Source organism: Sinocyclocheilus rhinocerous, unplaced genomic scaffold (assembly GCF_001515625.1).
Source record: "Sinocyclocheilus rhinocerous isolate Xijiao unplaced genomic scaffold, SAMN03320098_v1.1 scaffold792, whole genome shotgun sequence".
NCBI classification, from domain to species: domain Eukaryota; kingdom Metazoa; phylum Chordata; class Actinopteri; order Cypriniformes; family Cyprinidae; genus Sinocyclocheilus; species Sinocyclocheilus rhinocerous.
The window spans coordinates 2561192-2575194 of NW_015626872.1; the positions used below are offsets into that span (position 1 = coordinate 2561192).

The 14003-nt window shown below is 34.9% G+C and overlaps 2 protein-coding genes across 6 annotated transcripts in view; one reads left to right on the top strand and one right to left on the bottom strand.

Annotated features, from left to right (window-relative positions):
• LOC107720046 (cAMP-dependent protein kinase type I-alpha regulatory subunit-like) overlaps positions 1–8494 on the bottom strand; it is a 15517-nt gene extending 7023 nt beyond the window's left edge. The window contains exons 1-6 of one of the 4 annotated variants that reach the window (XM_016527655.1): positions 8455–8494; positions 4330–4529; positions 2584–2751; positions 2406–2497; positions 1215–1276; positions 1083–1129 (exon numbers count right to left, since the gene is read on the bottom strand). In XM_016527655.1, coding sequence (XP_016383141.1) covers positions 1083–1129; positions 1215–1276; positions 2406–2497; positions 2584–2751; positions 4330–4503 — 543 coding nt within the window. In that variant the 5' untranslated portion in view covers positions 4504–4529; positions 8455–8494. The other 3 variants (XM_016527638.1, XM_016527646.1, XM_016527664.1) reach the window with 3 other exon arrangements.
• Positions 8495–11096: 2602 nt separating this feature from the next.
• LOC107720068 (ubiquitin domain-containing protein 1-like) overlaps positions 11097–14003 on the top strand; it is a 7350-nt gene continuing 4443 nt past the window's right edge. The window contains exons 1-2 of one of the 2 annotated variants that reach the window (XM_016527683.1): positions 11097–11115; positions 11590–11655. In XM_016527683.1, the coding sequence (XP_016383169.1) occupies positions 11592–11655 (64 nt within the window). In that variant the 5' untranslated portion in view covers positions 11097–11115; positions 11590–11591. The other variant, XM_016527676.1, reaches the window with a different exon arrangement.

Sequence of the window (14003 nt, forward strand, 5' to 3'; positions counted from 1 at the left end):
ATCATTGCAAAAAATGTGTTTATGTATATATATTCTGTTTATGTATATACTGTATTCTATATATAGTACCAGTCAAATGTTTGGACACACGAATGGGAGTGTCGAAACTTTTGACTGGTACTGTACTATAATATACACAAAGAATATCGGCCGATATATCGGTATCGGCCTTTTTTTTAACTCCCTAATATCGGTATTGGCCCCAAAAAACCCATATCGGTCGGGCTCTAGTTATAACCAATCACACACAATTATATTGAGCTTATGAATGCAATGGCTAATCAGAGGTGTTCAGATGTGTTTTGTTTGAATTCTGACTCGCGAATTCTCTCATCATAAACAACAGAGTGCAGATGTACATGCGATGTAAGCATAAGAGATTTATTCATCATACAGTGTATATAGCTCCACTGATTGTAATAGGAGTGTTTTTTAAAGTGCATATACTCGCGCTAGAAAGTCAATGTGCTTTATGTAAATGTTCTTGCGCGTTTTATGTAGCTGCTTTTAAAAAAATGGAGGAAATGTAAGCATTATAATTAGTAACTTAATGTTTATAAAACAGATAGTTCCAGTCCTTGATTCTGATTGGCTGAGCCGCGTTCGAAGCTGTTGTAAATGACTCTACAAAGTAACATACACCTTTGTTTACGTTTGTGTGTTGCTCGGCAACCACTTTGTTGCAACCACAACTGTTTCTGAGGAACTACATTGTTTGGTGGAAGAATACTGTTTTTATTAATATCATTACACTTTATTTGCTCCGTTTTATTTTGTGGAACCTTCGCGTCGTACCTAACAACGCCCCTTAGCTGTTATAAATTCACTGTAAACCACGGCTTCTTGGGGCTTATTGCTTTATTTCTATTAATTTGTTATGCTAAATACAAATTCAGTCATATTAAAAACATTAGGCTGCTTTTAGCCTTACACTGGAGTTGGTTCACTTTCCCGCAATGAAACTAAGTAAATAAGTAATTAAATAAATTTGCACGATAATATCGTGTATTGGCGATCTCACAGGCTGACGATAGGATGATATGACAATGGAGCATATCGCCCAACACTAAGGTGTAACTTACATCCATTTCACCCTGATCGATGACATAGAAGTTATCGCCCTCGTCACCTAGAAACAAGCGTGAAACAGTAAAGCTAAGTACATGTATAAATAAGATCAATGTGATTCCTCATAAGTATTCTCAAAGCTCTACCTTGCTGGATGACTATCTCTCCTGCGATGTAGATGACCGGAAACATTGCGTCAAATATGTCACTGCAGGGTAAAACAGCAGACAAATTTGGTCAGTAAATTATTTTATATATTTAATTGACAGCACCACACTTCTGATTGATTACATTCAGAACGGCAAACATGTTTTCGTATTACAAGTTCGTGAAATGTTATGTTTAATTTGGAAATGAGGCATTATCTTATTAAATATGCACTAATTTGTATAAAAATCCAGAACATAAATCTGAACCTTGGATAAAACCAGATTCAAATCTCTTGATTGAATTTAGAGTTAAAGAGTTAAATTTCATTTTTTATCACTCCATAAATCAGAAAATGTTTTTAGGAATAAAATCAGCAAATGATATATGAACAAACCTCTCTGTAAAAACCTATATGAGAATATAGGTAGGAATAAAATGCTCTTTAAAGAGATGCATTGTAATAAAAATCTACACACAAATATATGTGACCCTGGAGCACAAAAGCAGTGTTAAGTCGCTGGGGGATATTTGTAGCAATAGCCAACAATACATTGTATGGGTCACAATGATAGATTTCTCTTTTATGCCAAAAATCATTAGGATATTACGTAAAGATCATGTTCCATGAAGATATTTTGTAAATGTCCTACCGTAAATATATCAAAACTTAATTTTTGATTAGTAATATGCATAGCTAAGAACTTCATTCGGACAACTTTAAAGATGATTTTCTCAATATTTAGATTTTTTGCACCCAATATTTTTTGCCAAATATTGTCCTATCCTAACAAACCACACATCAATGGAAAGCTTATTTATTCAGCTTTCAGATGATGCATAAATCTCAATTTCAAAATATTGACCCTTATGACTGGTTTTTGTGGTCCAGGGTCACATATAAAGTGTAATAACAAAATCATGCAAATGATATATAAACAAACCCCTCTGTAAAATCCTTCATATACAGGAATAAAATCGTGAGGTTTAATATATGAAAGTGCTGCTGAAGTGAAAAAAAGATAAAGATAAAGTTATGTATTGTAATTGGAATCTGAACACATATAGATAAAGTGCAATAAAAGTGCGTTTTCTTTTCAGTAGTCTGAAAAAAAAACTGTCCAGTGAATAAAAACAAACAAACAAATGTTTTGCTAAAAAGTAATAAATTAACTGTAACACAAAGTCACCTTCTTTCATTGTCGTCCAGATGTGAGAAGAGCACATTTTTTTCGATGGCTTTGGCGAGAGCAGCCATGGTTTTGTAGTCTTTAGGAATGACCTTCACAGGAGACAGAACACATGACTGATTGAGCTACACATCGAGTCCGACACTTCCCACATTACATCAGTCTGACAAACACGCACCTTCCTGACGTAGGAGGCGGCGTCCTCCTCGGTGTAGACCTCAGCGCTGATGGCTCCTCTCCGTCTGCGGCCCTTCACCATGGGGTTCATGGGAGGAGACACCTCATCTTCACGAGAGTCTGAGCGAGAGCTGGCTTTCTGCTGGGTCAGCAGCTGCTTAGCTTCCTCCTGATGCATGCATGTTTATGAACAGTATCATTTTATGAGGAGGACAGATTCTGGTTGGATTTGAAGTCGAAGCAGCAACAAATCTGAACTAAAAGATTGGAGAAGTCCTGCATGTGTAAGCAGAGAGAAGTCTGGCGTTTCACTGAAAAATCCTGTTAAGTTTAATGAAAAATTACGAGGTCAAAAAAAGAAAAAAAATGTTTTTGTGACTTTCTGGAATGTCCTGCTAAATTTAAAAATAGCATTGAAAAAAGCATTTTATTAAAAACAGCATTTAAAAAAAAAAAAAAAAAGAGAAAAAAAAAAAAATCGTTTTTATTTTAACTAAAATAAAAAAAAAAAAAAAAAAAAATTGTTATTATTATAAAAAAAAAAAAAAAAAAAAATTGTTATTATTATAAAAAAAAAAAAAAAAAAAAATTGTTATTATTATAAAAAAAAAAAAAAAAAAAAATTGTTATTATTATAAAAAAAAAAAAAAAAAAAAATTGTTATTATTATAAAAAAAAAAAAAAAAAAAAATTGTTATTATTATAAAAAAAAAAAAAAAAAAAAAGAAACAGATCAAATTAAAAACTTAGCTTTTTTTCAGGCTTTTTTGTTAGTTTAGGTTGAAGCGCTAAAATTACTACCTGGAAATATATAAAAACTAAAACCGAAATAAATTAAATTAAACCTAAATTGTAATATGAAAAGAAAAATAAACTTTAAAAAGAAAAAAGCACATACAAATACTAAACATTTAACAACAATTAAATATATCAAAATAAAAGCGAATTAAAAATAAATTAAAAACTATAATAGTATATGAATAATATTTTAGGAAATATACTGAAAAATCAAAATCCTTGAGTAAAAAAAATGCATATTTGTACATATTTAATAACATGAGGGCCAATTTGCACAATTTATTCCGATTATAATAATTATTATGAATACATTTTAACTAATTAATGAACATGGGTGTCTTTCTATCCCTGCTGCCGCTAGTTTACAAAAACAAAAAGACACATGTGGCTGTGCATTACCGCATGAGCATGAACCGTTTATTTTATTTTAATAAACACATTACCAGATGTTGAAAATCTTATTTAAGCAAAGTGGTGTCAGCAGAGGCTCCTGATCTGGTGATTTTGTCAGAATTATGTACAAATGTGACCCTGGAGCACAAAACCAGTCTTAAGTGTGCATAATCTGAAAGCTGAATAAATAATCTTCCCACTGATGTATGGTTTGTTAGGATCGGACAATATTTGGCTGAGATACAACTATTTGAAAATCTGGAATCTGAGGGTGCAAAAAAATCTAAATATTGAGAAAATCATCTTTAAAGTTGTTCAAATTAAGTTCTTAGCAATGCATATTACTAATCAAACATTAAGTTTTTATATATTTACGGTAGGAAATTTACAAAATATCTTCATGGAACATGATCTTTACTTAATATCCTAATGATTTTTGGCATAAAAGAGAAATGTATAATTTTGACCCATACAATGTATTGTTGGCTATTGCTACAAATATACCCCAGCGACTTAACACTGCTTTTGTGCTGCAGGGACACAAATAAGTGCGAACCTTTTCCAGCCGTTCGAAGTGTTCTCTGAGGAAGGCCATGGGTCTGTCGGGTCGTGAGGTGCACAGCTGCACGATGCAGTCCTTCAGCAGCTGCTGTACGCTGTGCTTCTGCACATATACCTCACACTCCCTCATGCTCTTCTCCTCCTCGCTGCTCACGCTGCCTGACGCCATGCTGCACGCTGGATCTGACCTCTGACCTGCACAAATACAAACCAATGCATCACAGTTACAACTCGGCGAGATGCTGATCAAACGAAACCAGCCTCAATATTTCAGAAGTTCGACAGCAGAGCACAAACCGTAAGCGTTTGAGAGCATACAAAAGCAAATAATGAAAAGATACATAATCTATTCTAAATGATCTAAACGTAGAAGGTCTGAAATGTATTTTATTTTCAAAAACAGATAACTCTTCAGATAATCATGTTTTTTATTATGTTATCATGTTTTTATTGTGTTAGTTAGCTGTATTTTTAGTTATTTTTTAACTAATCAAAATAACCCAACTGCAGTTTTATTTAGACTAACTGGAATGCACAATGAAAAAACATGATTTTTGAAAATGGTTAAAAGCTGAGTTATCTGTTTTTGCAAATGAACTCTTCATTTATTTCTTTAAAATGAAAAATTTAATGAAATATCCCTTAATATAAAGTGCAACTTGGTGGACAAAATGAAATGTTTTCACTTTACAGTAAGGTTTCATTTATTAGCATTAGTTAACTATATTAGTTAACATGAACAATACTTACACTGCATTTATTAATGTGACGTTCAACATTTATAACACATTAATAAAATCAAAAGTTGTATCTGTTAACATTAGTTAATGCACTGTGAAGTTGAACAAGAACATTTTTATTAACTAACATTAACAAGGGTTAATAACAGCATTAATAAATACAGTAAAAATTTTAATGAAAAAAACTTTTCCTTAATTTTTTTAATTATTAAAAGAGTTGGTAACACTATTTTAAGTTGTCCTTGTTACATGTACTTACTATTATAATAACAATACATTAAGAATAATTGCATGTAAGTACACCTAATCCTAACCATATAGTAAGTACATGTAGTTAATTAATATCACTCAGTACTTAAATGTATAATTACACTGTAACAAGAACACCTTAAAATAAAGTGTAACCTAAAAATGAATGTAAAAATATATAGTTCATTATGTTAGTGCTAGCAATTAATAAACACATGCGTCTAATTGCAGAAAATTAAAAACAACACCCATCTGTCTTAAGCCATAAAACATGTTAGCTATTCTGATTTATGTATTTGATGTTCGATGTACTTTGATGGAAGAAGACACTAGCTGTGATGATTCCCTACAATCCTGTGCATGCTGCAGAATTAAGTAATGCACAAACACTCGGTCCAAAAGGTAACTAATATTCATTAAAATGTCGTTAATGCCTTAAAACACAGCGTGGATTTAATAGATTGACAGGAGGACAGGAGCAGGATTACAGCATCATTTTAGTAATGAGATTGATGTCAGAAATAATCTGGAGATTATCTTTGTTTCAACACACCTCTGCATCAACTCTACGTGATTATTTACAGAAAAACAACTTCATGCTGCAGGCTGATTATTATTATGTGGACATAAAATCATTTTCAACTTCAACAACATCGATCAAAACACCAGTATATATATATATTTAGGGACAAAAGTTAAAGTACACGATTATAAATTTAGATCCTTTTTTACAAGACCAAAAGAATATATACATCAAATGTAACGCATATGAAATATCATTTTGATAAACACACATCAAAACGCACCTCAAAATGTCAAAATACAACACCGAACGGACACACAGCTATCTAAAATGCGCTCGAAACCCCAACGAGAACGTTAAAACGCGAAAACACTTCAAATATAAACGGTTAGCGAGTTGTTTGTTAAATGATATTTGAAATTAAGATGCCATAAATATCGAGCAGAGGCCGCTGATAGGGTCGCCATCTTTATCTGTATCATCAACAAAGGACATTTCCAGCGTTTACCGATAATAGCAGATGTTTAGCGCTACATCTACATGACAGAACACGACGCGTCAGCTATTCCGTTATTCCTTACCGAGCGCCGTTATTCAGAGGCATCAACTCTACGTGATTATTTACAGAAAAACAACTTCATGCTGCAGGCTGATTATTATTATGTGGACATAAAATCATTTTCAACTTCAACAACATCGATCAAAAACACACATCAAAACGCACCTCAAAATGTCAAAATACAACACCGAACGGACACACAGCTATCTAAAATACGCTCGAAACCCCAACGAGAACGTTAAAACGCGAAAACACTTCAAATATAAACGGTTAGCGAGTTGTTTGTTAAATGATATTTGAAATTAAGATGCCATAAATATCGAGCAGAGGCCGCTGATAGGGTCGCCATCTTTATCTGTATCATCAACAAAGGACATTTCCAGCGTTTACCGATAATAGCAGATGTTTAGCGCTACATCTACATGACAGAACACGACGCGTCAGCTATTCCGTTATTCCTTACCGAGCGCCGTTATTCAGAGGCGGGAACAGCTCTTTATTCTCCACAGGCGTTCGGACCGTTTGGACGGCTGCCCACCGGAAGCGGCAGCTGACGTCAATGCGCCTCGTTCTCACGGAAACCGTAACCCTTGGCAACATTAAAGAGCGCGTAGCACGAGTTAACCTGCGTACCACACTCAGAATTTCAATTTCCCTGATCTTTAAACATTTTCTTTATTTATGTTGCCTACTTGGATAGCTTTACATTTTATTTTAGCACATTTTTGGAATCTGATTACGTAATGCAGATTACATGTAGCCTAATCAATTTCGTAAGCAAGATGAAAACGCCCTCGTTTCCTACGTCACAAATATTCAACTAATACCAAGGTTCCTATTCACAGCGTTGAGCTTTGTAGCCAATCACAGACATAACTGTTGATTTCTTGAACGCGCTGTCCAATCAGAGGCGTTTACGTTAATCAGAATCCACTCGCCGCCAAAACGCCCGAGTTTTGTTCATTGTTCAATTCTGCACGCGCCCGAGTCCTCTTTATAACAAAGAAAGTCAAAGTGTAGATGAGAAGCGATGTAGATTCATTGTGCGGTGTAGGGCTTCACTGCTTATAACAGAACTTTCTGCATTTTCTATAGTCTGCACTACTTCAGTCAACTAAGCGCTTGCGATTAAGTGGAGGCGGGGCTAATTAGCATATTCATGAATCGCGTCTCTAAATGAGATGCAAGTTAGTTATATGCAAGCCATTTTAAAAACACTTAAATATGTCCCCTGAAATGTTTAGAAACACGCAGCGTTACTCTGTGTTGATGTCATTTTAACTGAAACAGGAAGACAGGGCGGGACATATCAAGCAGCCCCGCCCCTTTTTAAAATAGCCAATAGCGTTCGTTTATATCACAGCTTGGGCTAGAGCCGTTCAGAGCCGCATTTGACAGCCACAATCTCCTCCATATTGCTATAAAATATAGCATGCTGTGTAGAATTCAAATAGCTCCGATACATTGTGTGGTCTGCGCCGACTCGCGCATGTGATCCGCTCCGTGCTATCGTGTCTCTGGACCGGAGCAGAGTGTGTGTGCGGTGCGGTGGTTAGCGTGACACAGCGCCAAACCAGACTTCTTTTTTTCCTCAATGGAAAGCATATTTACACTGTTTGAATCGTTCCCTGTCCCCTATATAGTGCACTACGTGCCATTCACTGTACAGAAAATACTAATTCTATGGACAAGTGACCGATTTCAGCCGTGGCTTCAGCGTCTATTTTATAGTGTAGGGGGCGGGGCTTCAGATTCTAGAGAGCATTTGATTGGACAGAAAGTTTGATGAGAACCTGAAGTACGATGTGACGTCAAAAAATCGTTGAGCCGTTTTGGCGGAAGTGACGAACTGCAAGCTTTGAATGCTTATATCTTCTAAATGCGAATTTTGTCACTGTTTTGGAGCACACTGCCTTATAGAAACCTTAAGACTAACATATTGATACTAACACCCAAAAAACTTTAATTTTGATTTCATGGGGACTTTAAGAGTCAGCGCTCAAACCGGCAAGAAATGGCAAAGACGAGAGACACCAATGAATGAGATACCTGTAGCGGTTTCTGCGGCCTGGCTATCGACCTGTCCAGACACGAATTCTTCCACTAAACCCAGCAGCGCGCCTTGATCCACAGCCATTCAGGATGACAACGAACAGGCCTATAGGGAGGAACTGAGACAGCTTGTGGATTGGTGCAATACAAATAACTTGCTCCTGAATGTAGAAAAAACAAAGGAGATCATTGTTGATTTCAGGAAAAAGCAGCACAGGCACACACCACTCATCATCAATGACACTGCGGTGGAAGTAGTCAGTAGTATCACGTTTTTGGGGGTGCAGATCACAGATAGCTTGACATGGACCATTAACACCGCCTCTCTTGTGAAGAGAGCACAGCAGCGTCTTTTTTGTCTGCGTCGGATGAGAAGAGCACACCTTCCCTCTCCCATCCTCAGTACTGTCTACAAAGGCATTATAGAGAGCATATTGACCAGCTGCATCTCTGTATGGTCTGGGGACTGTGAAGCCTCTGACTGGAGGTCTGTACGGAGATGGTGAGGACAGCGGAAAAGATCATTGGCTCTTCACTGCCTTCCATCCGGGACCTTGCACACAAACGCTGTCTGACTCGTGCTCAAAACATTGCAAAAGACCCCACCCATCCTCATTATGGACTGTTTACGCTGCTGCTCTCTGGAAAAAGGTTTCGCAGCATTCAGTGCAGAGCAGTAAGGTTCTGTAATAGCTTTTTTCCACAAGCTATCAGACTTCTGAACTCACAAATAACCTCTTAACCATTTTATTTCACTGAATCTTTTTGTAGTGATTCTTATGTGTATTAGATGTGGACATTGATATAATAGTACTTCTTACGATGTGCACTAATTGTACTATATGCTGCTGCTTAATTTTTTTTAGATGCTGCTAATTACTATGTGCATTATTTAATATTTATATGCTGCTGTCATTCCATTCCTTTTAGTGTAATATTGTTTTAAATGAACAATGTTGCAATTTTTATTATATCTATATTTTTATACTGATTTTGTGGTGTGTGTTTAGTTTAGTGCAGTATTTATGAGCCAGTGGAACGGAATTTCGTTCATATGTGCACTCTGTATGTACAGGTGAATGACAATAAAAGCTACCTACTTATGTATATATAAATACACACACACACACACACACACACACACAAACACACAGAGAGACACACACACACACACACACACAGACACACACACACACACACACACACACACACAGAGTATATATTTTTGAAAATATTTACATGTATTTCCATATCTATATTTATATTCATATAATTTATATTATAGATAAATATATTTAATATATAAACATAACATATTTTTCTGAAATATATATATATATATGTAGATAGATAGATAGATAGATAGATGTTTATTTATGCCATGTTTATTTATTTATTTAGTTAGTGTTATTGAATGAGTTTCAAAGTAAGTCTTAAGGTTGACTTGTGAATTTTGCTAAAACAATTAAATTTGAATTGAGTAATTTTATTTTTCAGAAAAGTGTGGGTTTTAATAAACAAGTAAAGTAAAATGTCGTAAGGTTATACATTTAAACTTTTTTTTTTTTAATCTGCCATGTCTATTTTAAAATTATTAAAATATTACAAAAAATGGCAATAAAAAAGTTTATTATTAGTCCAAACGGAAACGTTTTGTTGTTGTTGTTATAAAAGATTAGCAGTGAACCACAATGAATATTTGTTTTTCTATTATCTGATTCATTTGATGTATTTGCTTACATCAGGAGAATAATATACTGGAGCACACAGATGTGAGAGAATGTAAGTGCATTCAGAGACTTCCTAAATGGGTGGAGATGTCAAACTCTGAGTCTAGCAGATCTACCCTGAAGAAATATCAATAGCCTACTTTACAAATCTAATGTTGTATGCTCTCGCATATATAGCGCTGAAGCGTTTTATTTTATTTTTATTATTGCATTTAGCAAAAAGTTGCGTAAGATAGGAACTATGTTTCCTGCTCCTACGAACACCGGTAAACATTGCGGGAAAAAAGTATTTATTTGTTCAGTTAACTATTTTCTATGTAGCCTAGTTAGTATTCTACGTAGTAATCTTTTTTTTTTTTTTTTGAGTTTTTAGTTTTTACACTCGCTTTTCTTGTTGTTTTATTATTGGAGATGTTCCCTTAATGCACTTACAATTTATTTATTTAATTTTTTGTTTATTTTTACATACATATGTGTATTTTATTCACATCTTATTTTTTATTATCTGTGTGTTGTTGATGTTGTCTCTGTGTTCTGGAAGCTTGTGACACCAAAACAAATTCCTTGTATGTGCATTGTGCAAACATACCTGGCAATAAAGCTCTTTCTGACTTCTGTTGATATATTTCTATGTTGTTTTGCTGCTTTGGCTATATACACAATGCACTTTCGTCGTGACAATAAAGCTATTTGTATTGCGAAGAGCGTGCTTGTCTTGCCAGAGGTAATGGCACGATAATGGCATTTTTAAACGTTAAATCGCTTTATTGTTCATTACAAGCTCACAAACTTTCCACGATTTTTGATCGGAGTTTGAGGGCTCGCTCTGGAGGAGGGGCTCTGGCGCAGTGCGGTCACGTGGTCAGAGCACGCATGCGCGGTGTGCGTCAGTAACGTGAGCTAGTTGGAAACATCAGTGAGAGGAAAGGTAACGTTAGACTAGCGAGAGAGATAAAGAGCAGCTGAGGCAGGTTTGCGACGCGTGTGTGTTTTGATATACAACAAAGCGAGCACGGAGTAATCTATAAAGCTCAAATACTAGTCTCGCTGATGCTGTTTTATTCTTTCAGACCGGATTTAAGAGTTCGGGATAAAGCTAGTGCTCTGGCTAGCCGCTGTAAGTTAACGTTAGCTCGTCGGATAAAGCCAGAAATAACTAAACGCGATTCTCTGACCAGATAACTTAACCGATAGATCATCCCAGACATCATCAGTCTGGAGTTTTGTTTTTTTTGTGGGAGGCTTTCTTTAAATGCGAGTGCTGTTGATAGATCACATAACATATCGTACTGTATTTAGTCACCTGAACTGTAGTACTGTGTCCGTTTGGGAAATCCAACGATCACAAAGCTGGAGTGAATCTTGAAGTCGTCTTGAGATGTGGCCTGTGTTTGATTGACAGGCATGGGAGGCTGCGTGGGGCGCGAGAGCTCGGAGTCACGTGGACACGGCTCGAGGAAGCGCGGAGGTGAGGCTCTTGTGCATCTCTATGCGATGCTGCTTTGCATGTTCGTTTCCCTGTGTGGCTTTCTTCAAAACATGCAAATACCAGGTGCATTGACTTAACCTGGTGTGGGAGCAACTGACACAACACACAAACAAAAAGCACCACGACATTGCCATGTTACAAGGTGCTATTTGTGAATTTACAAATGGTAAGCATGTAGTATTTTGATATATGCATCAAACTACCATCGATATAACACGAAAGAATGTTTGTTTTCTAATGCAAGGATTTATTGAGACTGTACTTTTGAGTTTAAACGAATGATTATTTAATTAGTAAATATAATATAATATTAATATTAGTCAATTATTGAATGCTTTATTTTTAAAAATGCCCAATGATATCTTCATAGGAGCCTGTTAAAAAGCTCATTTGAAAGGAAAATTCTGTTTAGAAATAGAAAGGTAAACTATTGCAATCAGCAGATATGCATTTCTGTAATTTAAACAAGTTTGGATATCTAATAAACAGTTAATGCCATAAATCTCATAATATTGGCAGATATATAGTGACTGCTAATTTATGGTGATTTTATGTTATAATCTGTTATACTGTTATTAGCTATATTACTCTCTTTCAGATTTACTGTTTGGCCATATAAATATCAGTATCTGCACGAAATTGCATCTTTTTTACTCTCTTTAGGCCCCTGATTAAATATAAAATAAAAGATAAAAAAGATATTGTAATAGGATTATTAAATTTTTTTTCAAATTGATTTATTTTCAAATTATTTGAGTAAATAACTAAATATAAATGTAATTGCAGAAATTCTTATTTAATTTATTTTAAATTTATTATCTTAAATTTGTTTCTAAATATAAAATATTTATTAATTTAAAAATATTACCAGCAATAATAAGTGGACCTCACGGATCATAATAAAATGTAAAAAAAAAAAAAAAAATTTTAATAAAAAAAATTTTTTTTCCCCGAGTGAGTACACATTGTCTTTATTTATTATTATAACCATTACTCTGGAATAGCAGGAGCGACTAGAGAGCCCTGAGCCGTTTTAATCTCATCTCAGCTGTTTTTCTCACAGTTTGCAAAGTTACTAAGCAGTTTTTTGGCTCCTCTAAGAAATCTAATCCCATCCAGATGTCTGATGTTATTGTTTTCACAGTGCTTCTCATTTATTTTAACCCCATCAAATATTATAATTTAAGAGCTTAAAACCCATTGACAATCGGAAATACTGCTGATTTGACTTTACTGACATCGGGTGAGAATAGAACGTGAACAGAATTGAGCTGGATGATGATGATGATGATGATGATGAAGACGCTGTTGTCTTCAGTAGAGATGCTGTATAGCTGAATCATTTGTTTTGATGAACTGTAAATGTATTAAGTGCAACATCAACACTTTGAACTGAACTAAATGACTATTTAACAATAATAGTTGTTGATAATGTTGCACTATTTATTCCAGGCCTAATGCAAACACGCAGAGTGTGTGTTGTAATCTTAAACATTATCCAGTAATGTGGCTCGTGTCCTAATCGCCGTGTTGGGCTCAGCCTATCATTGTTGACTGAAAGCAGCGGCTCTGTTTGAGCAGATAACCGCGGGGTCAGGAGGTGCTGTTGGGGTTTGCTGCTGTTGATGGACGGAGGCCGTTGTTTTTTGCCTGAAGGGATCAGTCATTGGGGAGGGCAGTGTTTGTAGACAAACAGTCATATATACACAACCTTTGCTCAGTCATGGGAATATGAGTGAGCGGAGTTCACTTCTGCTTTTATTGAGATTGAGCTTACTGTACTATAAGAAAAACATGTTTTATATGCATACTAATTAAACATTAATTTATATCTTGCTTAATTTTATAGGTAGTTAGGTCCAATTAATTATATTTAATAATAATAGGATCAAATTGTAAGCTTTATGTAATCTTATATGTGAGGTTTCTTTTATTATGCTCACTGAGGCTATGTTTATTTGATTAAAAATACAGCAAAAATTGTGAAATATTATTGAAATTTGAAAGTATATAGTAAACTGTAATGTATTTCTGTGATGCGCAGCTGTATTTTCAGCATCATTACTCCAGTCTTCAGTGTCACATGATCTTCTGAAATCATAATAATATGCTGATTATTAGAAACATTTCTGATTATTATCAATGTTGAAAACAGTCGTGCTGCACAATATTTTTGCAGAAATGATGATACATTTTATTTTTCTTGATTCACAAATGAACAGAAAGTTCAAAAGAACAGCATTTATTTGAAATAGAAACCTTTTGTAACATTATAATTATATTGCTGAATAAAAGTAAGTACCCACCACCCCCACTACTCCTACACC